Genomic DNA, 15,281 nt, shown 5'->3' with positions numbered 1-15,281 from the left:
ATATCAAGTCATATATACCCTCTGTGGCCATATGGCTGGTGCGTAGGTGTGTGATAAGATTCTGTCAATTTGTTCTAAAAGGGTACGAAAAGTACTAAAATGTATAAAAAATTGAGTTCTTTGCATTGGTCAAACGAAATGAGCTACAGTTCGAAATAAGAATCACTGATGGAGTGCAGGATGAATGAACTAAGGGGTTTTTGGAAATTCGAATTCTACAGACACGTTAAGTTATAAAATGGTAGTAAACTTCTGAAATGGTACCATTTGGTATGATAAAAATGGTTGGATAGTAAGTTTGATATATGACAGGGCTGAAATCCTCAAATTTGATATTGAGGTCTCTGCTAGTATTTGGAATTGAGATATGGAGGTGGTTTTGGAAATGTGTACTACAATTGTACGAAAACTACTAAATAGTACTATATTTGTTATTGGGTGAAGGGATAGAGTTGAAATCCTGAAATTTGATATAAATGTCACTGTTGGTGTCTACGGTTAAGACATGAAGGTGGTTTTTGTACGAAAAGTACTAAAATTTGGTATTGGACAAAGGAATGGAGCTGAAGTCCTGAAATTTGAAAAAATGTTGAAAAAAGAGTAGACGATATATTTTTAGCACACTAATACAGAAGGTATGTAGTTGTGGTTATTTTTCGCTTTTTATACAACTAATTTAAGATCCTATTATTTATCATTTCGAAGAGACACCTTTTCTTCGAAAGAGTTTTTTTTTTCTTGAAATGTACATAAAATTACTAAATATGGTGTCATTTAATATCGAGAGATTTCGAATAGCTTAAATTCTACATTTCGTTTCTGCCTTTATCCATGGTTCTGAAAACGACGACCAAGTAGTTTTTCCTGAATTAAATATCATAAACGCCAGTACGGCGGATGACTTAACAATTCGATATCTCAAATTTTTCACAGTTGAGGTACTCGTGTACCAAGAAGAAAATAGTTTGATATTAGGTAATACTGATAAATAAGTAAAAAAGCTGAAAGTTCGGCCGGGCCAAACTTTGAATACCCTCCATTATTAGGAACGAATTTGGCAATTTTCAAAAAAAAAAATTAAATCCGTTAAAAATTATGTTAGAATCTTAAAAATGTAGCCGTTATATTAGGGTCTATACGACGACGTGGACCTGCATAGGCAAGTTTTGTCACAAGCCATTACCTATACCAAAAAGTGAACCTGCACAAACAATTTTCTTTAATATCCTCTAGAATCAATTACGAACTTCAAATACCAAATTTGAAACCATTCACAGACGGACGGTCATCGGTTAATCGACATAACATTTAATGATGATCAAGAAAATATACTTTGTTGGGTCAGACATAAGTATTTCGAGGAGTTGCAAACGGAATTGTGGAGGGTATACAAATATATAAAAAAATAAATCCTACCTCTGTCGGGCCACAGATTTTATCCAGCAGTGGCCAGTAAAGACTCATGTGGTAATTTTTAACTTGAATTAGCTAGGGGAGATTAGGGACAGAGATAACATATATCTGATGATGTAACTATACCCGAACAGTAGTTGTTTTAAAACTAAAAATTCAAAAAAAAGAAGAAGAAGAAGATGTTAGTTTACAAATTTTCAGCTTCGGAGACCGACCGCTGTTTTTAATGTATCTCACCATCGACAATGGTAAATTCCATTACCGTGTAATAGTTAGGATGACACGGAAGATAATATGCCAGCAGTAACTTTCTAGTTAGCAACACAAATTTCCTAGCCATCTAATTGAGGTGAAGTCCGACAAAATCCGTTAAAATTGGTGGTGCATTGTTTGGCGACGTTAACAACGTAGTTAGGGACTGAACGACAAAGACCGGATATGCATTCAATGCTAACCCAGAGGGCACCACCAAGAGCTTTTTTTTGACATATTTCTAACATTGAGATTCTAAGTTACAAAGAAGGGTGTGTAGCCGAGGACTACTGTCACTACTGATTATCCTATAGCATGCTACAAATCAAAAGATAAAAGCTGATTTCTATATATATCCCTGTTTAAATATTCTGACAAACTTTGCATTTCACACACATATTGACAACAATAATGCTATAATAGTTTTCCGATACACTTTCGTTTAATTTATTGGCGCCATTCGATATTGGCTGTTGGCATTATAAAAGAAAAAAACTCAATCTCTTAAAAATTTCAATGTCTACGTCAATTCGTTTAAAAATGTCATGTCATTTAAACGTGAATAATCGAAAAAGTTCTACAGTTTCTATTGACATTTAATCGTTTAATGGTCACTTCTTTTGTTTATTGTTTAATTAATCGATCGTTTGTTGTTGCTGTGAATTTCGTGTCAGTGGTGGCTCTGAAATCTCAATCGCTTTGATATCCGTCATTGTAGAATTGTAGAATATTATGACCCATATTAACAATTGATATATTTTCATGATTGACAAAAAATGAAAATGCTAATATTTTTTGTTCGTATCGAATTGTTATACAATGGAAAGCTTAAAATCAATTATCAAAACACTAAGAAATAAATAAATAAATAATAAATACATTTAAATCGAATTTATTGACATAGAACGATAATATAAACAAGCGAAGGTTTTCATTGATAACAATGTTAATTAAAATATAATAAAATAATGTTAATATGTAAATACCTTTTTCTTTAAAACATCTTCCTTTTTTTAAACCACTACATTTTTACAAACATATGAACTAACTGCACTAAGGGCCTCTAAGTCTGTTGTTCAGGTGCTTGTGTCCATAACATACTCTAACTTTAATGCCGCGCATGTGTGTGGTTTTGATTTCAAGAACTTAAAATATAAATATGTATCAATACCAAATTTCGAAAAATTCCGTTAAAAAATATTTCTAAAATCATCATCAAAATATCGAAAATATGGATACTATATGAAGACGTAGAATTATATATGGAATTTCGAGCATGTATACATACTGGGGTCAGATGCTAGTCGAAACTGAGATGTTCTTGCCTCGGGCCAATCTGGTGTGACTTTCCAAGCCGTCATTTATTTTATCATATCCCGATAATCGTCTACATTATCTTCGATTCAGAGAACTGTCCAACCCTTCTAATGTTGGGAAACAGAAAGGATTTCAGGGACATCATTAAAGCTGCAGCCGCTTGTTATCCGGCAGCACGCTGGCAGAGGCAGCGGGACTCATAATCATAATCAGTGAATTGACAGTGAAATTTAACTAATTGGTTGCATAAGGAAAATGTAGCTAGACCATCTGAAGTGTTGCCACATTGGAATCGATATGAGTAAGTTGTGGGAAACGGTTAAATCGCTCACGAACACTGGGAAAAGAGAATGATACAACCTCATTCACTTTTAACGACGTAACGGCGACTGATCTAAAGTGGATCGCTCGAGCACCCCGAGAACGATAGAGTGAAGCGATGAATTCTACGTCGCATCAGATCTCTTCCAGTCTAGGAGGCACCATCGGTAAGGCTAAGTCATCCATAGGGTTGGACCCAGAAGGAATGTCAATGGTAATTTGAGAACAAATGGATACGCCGGGGATTGAGTACTTGACAAATGTTTGCAACCTATCGCTAGCCACCCACATCGGTCCCGAATCGTGGAAAATGGGCCAGTTGTTGCCGCTACTGAAAACTGAGTCTCAATTCTTGTTCAGTGAAAATTAAAATTTTTTTATAAAGGAAATATTTTTCATTTCATATTTTCATAGAACAAGAATCCACTCCCAGGCTAGGATGCCAGCGATAGGCGAATCACAAAGCCCAATTTCGCTTTGTCGCTAGTAACAGAGACTTAAGGATTTTCTCTTCATCATGATCAGAGGAAGCCACCCAGTTGCTAACTGTCAACGCGGATTCCGTCCACAACATCATTGCACTCCATATCCACACATATCAGACGAGAATTCAAACCAGAACAAGCCGTATCCTACAACATTGTTGGTAACCCTTGACTTATCATTCAGTCAACCACACCGTACTGTTTTGAGGATGCAGATAGAACTACACTCCAAGTTTGAAACGTTGGATAATCAATTATATGTGTGCCAGTCGTACGTGGAATTCCGAAACAAGAAGTCCAAACCACGTAGGGTAAAACAGGAAGTTCCCCCAATCACTCCAGAAGGTATTTGGTTAGATTTGTTTTGAAGGTAGCCAAATATATAAACCTGCGTTACAACCAGATTAACAGAAATCAACCAAGCTTGAATTGTTGTTGCAACAACAACAACACAAAGCATCAAAATATCTTACATTGAAATAACCTCGACACTACGGTGGAGAATATAATGTGTAAAATATGCATTAGCTATTTAATCATTTTTATGTGCCTGAAAGTATGCTTTGAATTACATAGTAATATGAGTTGACAATTTTTTATTCAACTAACATTTCTTGTTATTTTTGTTTGCAGTAATTTCACAGAAAAAAATGTCGACTTTCTTTAAGGGTTCCTACAATTTAGAACTACTTTTTAGATCTAAGTCTATCAATGTCTATAGAGCACTAAACAAGTCCTTCGAGGGGACTTACATTAATATTTAACCGTCAAATTAAAAGTTCGATTCGATCATCATTAAAATGACTGTATGCCTTAATTTTCCGTCAAAATTATTGATATTGCAACAACAACGACTAAATCCATATTGTTTCTGTTTCACCGATATCGTGTAAGTTGAAATGCGCGAAAGCGTTAATTTTGCTTTCCACTTTAAAGACCCTTAATCACACCTGACTACTACGAGATATCCGTAGGCTAACGAGGGGAATAACTCCAAATGCCATTTTACAGCCAGATTTCGCCTTTGAAGCTTTAGTTTGGAGCTGCCTGGAGCTATCAGTTTTTATTATAGTTTTCACAACAACCAGATATAACATTGGCCAACCATTAAGTGTTTGTAAAGGAATAGACTACAAGGAGTGTCCTGGGGTTCAAGCAGCAATATTTATGGCGCAGGATCATCACATTGGCTTACAAAATCGACGTATTATCGACCGCAGCGATAAAAACTTAGCAGCTCTGTACCTTTGGTTTCTACATTTGGGTTTAATATGTATTTAATTGTAAACGTGTAAACTAATACAAAAATTTGATATAAGTTTTCTTTGTTCCTATTACGGCTAGACTTTTTATAATAGATTTTCGAATATAAGTTCGAAATACTATTCCATACATGACAAACTAAATCTTGTTAATTACATAATAAATACCTGAATTGGTTTAATGTCTTTCACGGGCAAAGCACTTGCCAGCCAATCATTTACACCGCCCAGCGTGGCATCCCAGGCTGTGTGGGGCGAATACATAGCAATTGAATGGGCAAAACACATGGACACAATGCGCTGTTTCCAATCTCTGCAATATAAAATATTTAATTATAATGTTGGTGATTTCTTGCAAGCAATATAAACTATATACTTCTGTGTTATCCTCTTCATGGCTGCAAATATTGGTGGATGGTATGATAAAATCATATTGGCTTTCTTTTCAATGGCTTCGCGCATAACAGCTTCGGTTAAGTCGTTGGTCAGCAGGATTTTCTCAACTGGTCTGAAAAGGGGAGTAGGTTTTAATAGTCCATAAAAATAAGTACATTAGTAAGCGGGGAGCAAGTTGAGTTTAGGGGCTATGCTCGGTAGGTAGGTGTTTTATAACTGGTAACTCTTGCTTTTCAAAATGTGGTGATATATCTTGTAGTTCCGAAGATATTAGTGATATAAATCATGAAATTGAGGGCTTGACATTTTCTCCTATAAGGAATTGTCCAACACTGGCTGCGCGATCTATAGTTTTAACTCTTTTGTAAGTAGCTGGCCTTCGAATTTAAAGTCAATATCTTTGGAACTAGAAAGCTATAAAGGTTAGATACACATTAGTGGAGAAAATCTCAATTTCATATGTTTCTATGACTAATATCTTCGGAACAAGAAGGGATATTAACACATTAGAAAGGGCAGAGTGTAGGATATATTGTAGTCCCATAATGGGTCAATTTCTGACTTCTTAGGGGGTTTTCAAAAAGTTCTGGTATAAAAATTCCAATTTTCTTGTGTAACTCCGGAACCGATTCAAACAAACCCCTTAATATCACCAATTGCTGGATATTTCCATTAGCTTTCAAATGATACCCATTTTGTACATTTCGGTTTTGTAGATCTTTTTCTTATTGGTGGAATTAGCGGTAATTTCCCTCCACAACAAAAAATTACTTTGCCGTCATCAGGTTAAAAAGATCAAAAATAGCTAGATGTGATAAAAACTTCAGGCCAATCCGAGCATCGCCCATAAATTCATCTTGAACCGTAAGCGGGGACCAAGATGTTATAGCACTCCATCCAGTCCAATGGGATTTCAACTTACTTCTGATCATACGGCTCCAGCAACAAACCCACGTTATCCCATTTCTCGGCATAGGACAGAGGCGCAAAGCGCTCCAAGCTGGTAACAACTTCTTTGAGTGCTATTCCTTCTGGCATTTTTGCGTAAAAGCGTAAAAACTGTTGACTTCTGCCAATTGTGGATTTCAACATCAAAACAATTAGTTTATAAGAAACTAAACAACTTAACCCCAAAATCCCCAAATTCCAATCAACTGTCAATTCACCGGCTGCAGAATTCAGTGTTGTCAAACCACAAATGAAAGAAAATCGCTAATAATTGTATTAAAAAGTAAAGTGTAATATAGACCATGTTGCAGAGTTAAGATGCATTAAAAAGCTCTTAATACGCATTAAATTTTTGCCCTGACAGACAGCAATATCTGAATTTACTTTTCATTTTGTGCATTAACAATGGAGATAATGCACGAATTAATTCGCATTAAGAGGGTTAATGTAAATTAAGAGTGCCATCTGTCTGGGGTATAAGATTTATATTAGACGAATTTACATGTAGCCATGGCTCAATAAGAAAGGCTGCTCAACTTCAAAGAAATTGGAAAAATACAACTCTGTGCTGGAGTCTTATGGAGTCAAATAGACTTTTATATATGCAACAGTTGCTTCTGTTTATTTTTCATTTATTTAAACAAAATTTTTATATTGGGGAAATACCGCGAAACAAGAATAGAATTTTAGGGTTATTCCTGCTGCCCATAAACGTCGAAAATATGCATTCCTTTTGCAACCAAATTTAAAATAATTTCAAATTATTTTATTTTTTATTTTGTTGTGTGGACACAAAGGATTTGCCAAAGGTCAAATGTATATTTTTTGAATAAAATTGTAAAGATATGATTACATGACTTTACCTTCTTAGTTCTTACCATTAACATCAATGTAGACAAAAAATATAATAAATTAATCATACTATAATAGCATTTTTAATATTTTATTAACATTTTCTAATTTACCAACCGATAATTCCCAGCAATAAAATGAAATAACGAATAAACGATAGTGCGATATGGCAACCCTGGAGCGAAAGACGACATAGAAACAAAGCAGAATAAAGATTTGGAATCAAAACAAAAAAACCCAACAACAGGGAGAAGCAAACCAAAACAAACAACATTAGAGACCTGTAGATCGAAAATGTTCCTGACAGGCCGGCAGATGTCAATGTCGTCAAACAATAAACGAAAGAAAAGCGCTCATAATCGTCTTCAAAAATGAAGTGTAGTTAATGTAATTTTTTACTATTTTACACCCCTTGGTACACTTTTGACGTTTTGCGCCACATGGTATTTTCTGAGTTGAAAGCAAAAAAAAAAAAAAATAATAATAGATAGTAATATAAAAAATGTGAACGTGTGCAACAAAGTTTGAAGAAATTTTTAATTTAATTTTATTTTGATTGGTTGCGTTGAAGATTAGACTTTGGGTAATACGGCCTTACGAAACATATTACCATTGTGGGGACGGTAAGTAATTTTGTACGGCGTGTCCGGTATTAAAGGGCTGCAAATGTGACGATTTTCTCTATTTATGCCCTGTTTGATCAAACGCATAACAGTACGTGACATCCAATCAAATGCTCGATGTCTCGTTATGTCGGTCATACTCAAACCCATCGATTTGACGATAACACGGTTCGATGTCATCGTTGACACCCAGGAGAACACCATGCAAATATTCGAGTCAGCCATGCCACGATTGAACCTTAGACAATGGCACACATGAATCAAAATGAGGGATGTTGTTGGTTGTCATTTCCTATCAAATACACATGCGCATGATTGAGTAGACAAAGTCAGTGGTCGAAAAAAACATGATTCATACAATTCGTCTTGTGCAGGCCTTTATCCGGTATTAAGGTGAGAATAGGGCCAAAATCGAACTTAGTCAACCTAAAACTCCTTTGTTCCTCTACGAAGAAACCAGCCGATGACTTAAGCCAGTCAAAAAAGTGTTTATGTATTATCACCTTTAGGAACGGGTCACGGTGTAATAATTACAAGGTAGGACAGAATGATTAAATTTAAAAAAACAAAAACAACACCAAATTTACCAACAACAAACTCAACAAGTTTTTTTTTACATTTTTTCACAATTTTTGATTTAAGAGAAAACGCACAAATGAGTAGAAAGACGAGGATTTCATCCAAAAAAGCAAAAGTAGAGTTTCCCCAAAAGCTGTAAATATGAATTTAACAGCCTGTTCCACGATCTTGAAAGAACATGCTCGCATAACTTTTACGACAAACAGCTGATTTCCGTTCCACTAAAATCCATCAGAACGAAAAATTTTACGAAAATCAAAGCGAACGAAAAGGTAAGCATTTCTGTGCAATTTTGCGTTCCACTATCTTTTTTCTTTCGTACGCATGCGAACACAAATGTCAAAATCAGTCACTTGTGTGTTTGCTGTCGTATGACTACAATTCAGGAAATTATTTCAAAATAAATATTGCTTGATTAAAAATGGAAACAAAAAGGTAAGTAAAAATAATAAATACAATTATACTATGCCAACAACATATATATATTTTTTTATTTCGTCAGTTCCAACACGAAAAAATCCTCAACTGCACATCAACGGGCACTAATTGAATATATGGAGGAGAATCCTGAGTTCGCCAGAGGAGTGCCAATTTTTGGAAGCAGAAGGCAATCCCTTGAAGACCATTGGAAAAAATTGTGTGTAGAGATGGGATATGTACACACAAAATGCTGGTAGCTTCCCGCCGCCAAAAATCGCAAGAATGTGCCAAGTTTAAAATCGAGGCGTATATGGGTTGTTCTGCAACCGGGAACCCATCTATCTTCAGTATATCTAAAAGAGCCCGAAAAACTTCCTTCGACACACGAAAATTGGCCACAAACCTAGAAAAATACATTTTTATTATTTCAAAAATGTAAAAGCATAATCATACTTACTGGTTGTTAGGTACTTCAAACAAATTCGAAGCATCTCTTAAATGCCTCCGTGGTACATTTTAAAGCTCCTCCACATCATCCATAAAGTATGGGGCTACAGAAATATTATTTTTTTATTTTTCGAACACAATCACTGGGAATTTCAATTGTTCATTGTTTTTGTTTGTTTACGAACTGTCAGTTCAGGCAGAGCCAGCTTACGTATGGTTGTATTTTTTATTGCTTTTTCGCGTCAGTTATTCTGGCGCTTTTTTGCTTAAATGCGTCCCGTAAGGCTATGCGAAATACAAAACGAATGTTAGTGGAACACATTCTGAAAGTGAGTGACAAGCCTTCGTTCGCACAAATTATCTTTCGATATCGTGGAACAGGCTGAAACTCTTGCGGGCAAGGAATAGTAAATTATGTAATGACGAAATTGTTAATATAATACTTTTCTAGCAGTGACATTGGAATATCGGCAAATGATCAATGTTCATGGAATGAAGATAATGTCTCCGCAAGCACTTCAAATAAGGCAGAGTAATAACTTTGCTTAGATTAGATTTAGCTCCTTAAAGTTAGTTTCAACGTTTCTTTAACTCTTTTGGCACTTTCACTTTCAATATTGAATATTCACATCGGCACTTTTGAATATTTAACTTTGATTTCAGAAAAGATCTTATAAAGTAGCCACTGACTATTTGTGTGTTTTGATTTGCTCCCACAAAAACATTTTCAGTTTCATTTCGATAACGAATGATAAAGGTTTCAAATCCGCTTTTTTAATATATCTATAGAAAATGGTTGAGGGCACTGAGACATGTTTGGTTTGCCAACGTACTTTATCACGGTCGAATCCTTATTATTTTAAAAGGCATTATATATCATGTCACGCACAATATTCTAATTTACTTGACGGCAAAAAAACTTAGTTAACTCTCCAATTAAAAATGCTTTTTTATGAAAGGTTTATTTTGGATTATGAGGAAGACAGATTTACAAAAATCGCTGATGACCAATTCCTCCTCAGAAAAGCATCCTTCGTTGTAGGTATGTTTTTAGCAACCATCCGTAACCAAAATTGTAGTAGATGTCTGATTAAAAAACACTGAACACCATTTTTTTGCCCCTTTTTCATTGATATTAACAAAATCTATAAACCAAATTTAGTCCTTAAAAAGTATTATTTAACCAGCAATCTTAGGAAAGGAAAAGTCTAAATGTATAATACCCTTTACCAGTATACACAGTTAGTGGATATATTTGGAAACAAATCTTTTTTTGCAGATCGGCCATTGTTTCACAACCCATCGAAAACAAAACGTAAGATTTTTGTGTTTGCCGATGGCTCCACACCTCCTTAAACTTGTTCGAAACCATTTTATCGGCACTGGGCTTACAATAAACGATGACCATATTACAACTTATTAGACTTATTAAATGACGATGTTTCTTAGATTTGTCCATAGCTTACAAAATAAATAATGAACATATAACTGTGTCTGTCTGTATATCATATTTACTTAGCAAGCCCAAATGTACGTTCATATTATTAGTGCGCCAAAAGGTGAAATTGGTAGCCCAACTTTTTTCAAATACAACGGCCAAAGCCATTAGACGTTGACATTCACAAGGGCTAATCATTTACAAACCTATAGAGAGCAGGTTAGTAACTGGTTCGATATCAGGAATTCGAATTTTAAAACCATTTGGCCGGGCAAGGTACAGCATAATTCCTTTCATATTGTATTAAAATATATTTGCGATTTTCGGAACCATTTGTACCGAATATGGAGTACCAAACGAATGAAGGCATTAGACATTGTTAATACCTAATAAATTACCATGAATTTTTTCAAAAAGGGATCGTAATGTCGGCTATGCTCTGGAGATGCTTTATGCCTATTTAAAAGAACATTATAATATGCAATATCGCTAAAACCAAGATATTTTAGAAAAAGCAAGCCGTTGCAAGGTCGGTTTGGCTGATTAACCTTCACCAAAACAGTTCAAATACAGGATTCGAAAGTGCATATTAGGCAAGTTCTAATATTTACCCTTTCTATATTCCTCTACAATCTTTATATCACATAAGTTGTGTTCCAGAACCTGCAAATTAGTACTAATTAGCAATAATTCTGCTACAACGCGTTCCCATACTCAAAAACTAGCAAAACTTGCATCTCTCTCGAGAAAAAAATGGCGCTGAGTGGTGCACATTTCTGCTTGTTTTAGCTACATGAATTTGGCCGAGCAGAAATGTGCATATTGTAAATTTGACATTTAATTGGCAGGGCTAACAAGGTTGAAAAATGTATTGATACATTTCAATAAAGAAAATGATCAACTTGAAAACTAAAGGAAAAACTAATATTTGTCGTGCAAAAAACAAAAAGAGAAAATATGGAGCAACTGATGTATTCACTTTTGGATGATTCCAGCAGTGAAGAGGACTGGCTGAATGAGGAATCAGATTATTAATTATTATTATAAATTATTAATTTTAACTTATCGTCTTCAATACTCATTTTTTAAATGTTGGCGCTCTTTTCACTAAGGTTTCACCAGTCCGATTTAGGCTCTTTACTTTTGGAATTTTGAATTTTGACATTTTATCGCATTTCTGCTAATTTTCCGTTCCCTTATTTTTTGAGCAAACCTAAATGAGAATGACATTTCGAACTGTTCTCTCTTCTGCTAGTTTTACTACTAAAAAAGTACTGGAACACAACTATATTTTGGCCCGCAATTCTGAAGTACTTAATGATCACTGAAATACTACAAACGATTCCACAGGATGGATTCAGTCGTCTTCTGAATCGATTACAAATGTCAATGAGATTATAAATGTACCTATGAATATAGGGGAGTCACAAGAAGAATGATTTGAAATCGAAGACGAATTTGACGAATCCATACAGAACTTCAAGATGATGCCCTGGAATACATGGCTGGCTATATCATTCGCAAAATGGATTTGTCAGAATGTGAGGAAAATGAAAATAATAATAAGTGAGTTTATCAAATTTTAAGAGGGTTACTCAAGAAACCTACCCACGAAATCTGAATGACATACGATGTCTTGAACAATTTTTCACGACTCTTAATGGATCCGCAATAGATCATAGCTACAATTTACAACAACGACTTCTATGAATGAGCAACAACATAAACATACCAGAACAAATTAAACAAATCTTTTTTTAAATGCAGAATGCATTTCAGGATTAGACGTTTAAACCAGACAATAAAAATAAAAAAGGCAGAACATAGATTAATTAATCATTAGAAATTTGAATTAGAAAAATAAATCTTAAAAGGCCTCCGTCCATTTTAAATCTTGCTCCACAGATCCTTTATGTATTTTTGACCTAGTATAGTGAATGGAAATGTTGCAAATTATATCCAAATTCTGATTGAAATGTATTTATTTTTATTATTATATTTTTGCTACTTCACACATTCTCATATAATATCACACATACTTTTATAAAAATAAATAAATAAAATAAAACATTCTCACAATGCCGCACTATGAATTTATTTAATAAAACCATTGCTATATATTTCAGAAAACAAGGACAATTACGACTATTTATACATTTAACTTCTTCCTTCAACTTCTGCCCGTTTATTAAAATACATTTTGACATGCGTTATGATTATTCAAAATGTTGGCCGTTTATGGGAGAGGTACCGAAGAAGTCGACTTGTTCTGTTTCGTGAATGGTAATAATTTGATTTAAAAGATAATTAGTGGCATCCTTCCTCTGAACGAACATGGTTGTGTATACGCTTGAACAATGCTGGAAAATATTGCGACTATACTTTAAAAATAATAGTAATTTTGAAGAATGCGTGCGTAAATTGCGTACGAATTTTGAAAGAAGAGAAGCACCGTCAGCTCTGTTGTAAACAACAATAATTGTCGTATTTGGGGCACAAAAACCCCGCACTCATACACTGAAAAGTCGATGCACCCAAAATGACTCTCTGTTTGGGTCTATTCTATTTGGAACTATTCTATGTGGAGTGCTGTGCAAGATTAGTGTTACGCCGATAAGCCAGAGACAATTAAATCTTTAAAGGACAATATTCGTAAAGCCATTGGTGAAATATAGTTGGAAACAATCGATAAAGTGATTAAAAATTGGGCCTGCATATTTTGCATTAATAATAGGAAATATTGTGCTTTCAAATACAAATTTTATATTGCAGACCCTGCAGTTATTCTCAAATTTGTTCCCTTGTTTGGAAGGTACCAGAAAGTTTTGGCTGATAAGTTTCAGCACATTAGATCTCGTGTTGGTAAAAAATGTGATATATTTGAAGAGAAGCGTGGACTCAGTTCAGATGTTATCAGATTGAAAATTATTACAAATTTTGACCCTTCGTGGGGAAGTATGAGAAGAAGAGAACAGATATATCTCCACACTAGATCTATATACTTGGAATCTACGAAATTTAAAGACAATAAAACTCTTACTTGACCTTTTATAAGAAATACGATTATTCAAAATTGTAACCATTGGTGAGGAAGGTAATAGAATGAGTGTGCCGATATTACCCACTCCGAACGCGATCTAGCCGGGCAAACAGACAGACGGACGTTTAATCGACTTGGATCTCTATTCTGATCATGAACATATATGCTTCATGGGGTCTCCGAGAAATTTATGGTTGTTACAAACGGAATGTGAATTTAATATATACTCTTTCCAAGGTGGTCCAAGGTGGTATCTGAAACAGTGATTCCATATATTACCATCATCGTACACAATATGTGTTATTATTTTATTTTTTTTTTTATTATGGGAACCAGTTTTCCATGCAGTGAAATTTGACAAGCTAAATTACAAAAAATACAAAGATGGGAATGCTTATTTGAAATGACTTAACCTTCTTAATTTTACCATGGTTTGTAGTACCTTCGTGCAAACCGTATTCATAAGGACTTTTCACTAGCTTTCAAATCGATTTGGGACTAAAAATGTTTAAAATAAATGCTGGGGATGTAGCTTCATTTACCTGCCGAAATTGTTAAAATAAAAACAATGAAATTTAATAATTTAGTTACCAAGTGGGGAATTCCGATCATACAATGGAAAATATCTTCTGTATTTGGAGGAAAACGGAGACAATTTGCTAGAAGATAGCAACGGTATTTTGGGACATGTACTGAATATCTTTCGCATATTGATCAAGATATGTTTTCGATCACATTCGGCTTCGGCCAAGAAGTACTTCTCGAATTACATCTTCCAGTGCCGAAATGCTATTCCCGTTTTAGCAAACACCGCATAGTATCCTCCAATCGCTACACAACCCACAAAAATTCAGTCTCAAAGAATATGTAACGACATTACAGTCGCTGTCCTGTTCAGCCAACAATAGTGCGCAAGTTTTCCACAACATAATCGTAAAATCCCAGGAGAACTGATTTCGTTCGCCATGTTACAATGTTGTCGGTACTGCAGAGAGAAAACTACAATTTATTTATCACGTGTTCATAATTTTCTTTAGACAGAGGATGAACGTGTTGTACTACATAAAGAGCTTTTTTAACTACCCTTAAGGTGAGGATACATAAAACGCTTTTTTCGCTGGCCTCTGGTAAAATAACAAAGAAGCGTATGGTAAGCAAGTATAAACTATGGGCCGAAACTGATCTAAGTCAACTTAAAACTCTTTCGTTCTTTTACGAAGAACCCAGCCGATGACTTAAGCCACTAAAAAAAACTCATTATGTATTTGCACCTTTAGTCATCGGCTGGCTTCTTTTCCAAAAAATGTTGACTTGGATTAGTTTCGGCCTCATAGTTTATCCTATGCTGTAAAAAATGTAAATATATATAGTCAATGATCTCCAACAGGAGAAATCGATTATGAAGACTAAAGGTGAGAATACATAAAACGCTTTTTTGACTGGCTTAAGTCATCGGCTGGCTTCTTAGGAAAATAACAAAGCAGCGTA

General features: G+C 34.7%; 1 protein-coding gene and 1 long non-coding RNA gene across 2 annotated transcripts in view; one reads left to right on the top strand and one right to left on the bottom strand.

The window, feature by feature from the left end:
* The window catches only part of LOC101891776 (NIF3-like protein 1), a 39,484-nt gene extending 32,856 nt beyond the window's left edge, over window positions 1-6,628 (bottom strand). Inside the window, exons 1-3 of the mRNA XM_005187832.4 lie at window positions 6,369-6,628; window positions 5,427-5,558; window positions 5,219-5,363 (exon numbers count right to left, since the gene is read on the bottom strand). Coding sequence (XP_005187889.2) covers window positions 5,219-5,363; window positions 5,427-5,558; window positions 6,369-6,538 — 447 coding nt within the window. The 5' untranslated portion in view covers window positions 6,539-6,628. The remainder of the gene's footprint in view (window positions 1-5,218; window positions 5,364-5,426; window positions 5,559-6,368) is intronic.
* A 1,670-nt stretch (window positions 6,629-8,298) lies between these two features.
* On the top strand, window positions 8,299-9,085 carry LOC131802632 (uncharacterized). The gene is made up of 3 exons (XR_009342305.1): window positions 8,299-8,406; window positions 8,512-8,883; window positions 8,951-9,085. It is a non-coding gene; the product is annotated as an uncharacterized LOC131802632 (long non-coding RNA).
* Window positions 9,086-15,281: the final 6,196 nt, after the last annotated feature.

The sequence above is a fragment of the Musca domestica genome, unplaced genomic scaffold (assembly GCF_030504385.1).
Source record: "Musca domestica strain aabys unplaced genomic scaffold, Musca_domestica.polishedcontigs.V.1.1 22, whole genome shotgun sequence".
In the NCBI taxonomy this organism is placed as follows: Eukaryota; Metazoa; Arthropoda; class Insecta; order Diptera; family Muscidae; genus Musca; species Musca domestica.
This window is presented reverse-complemented; position numbering and strand designations above follow the sequence as displayed.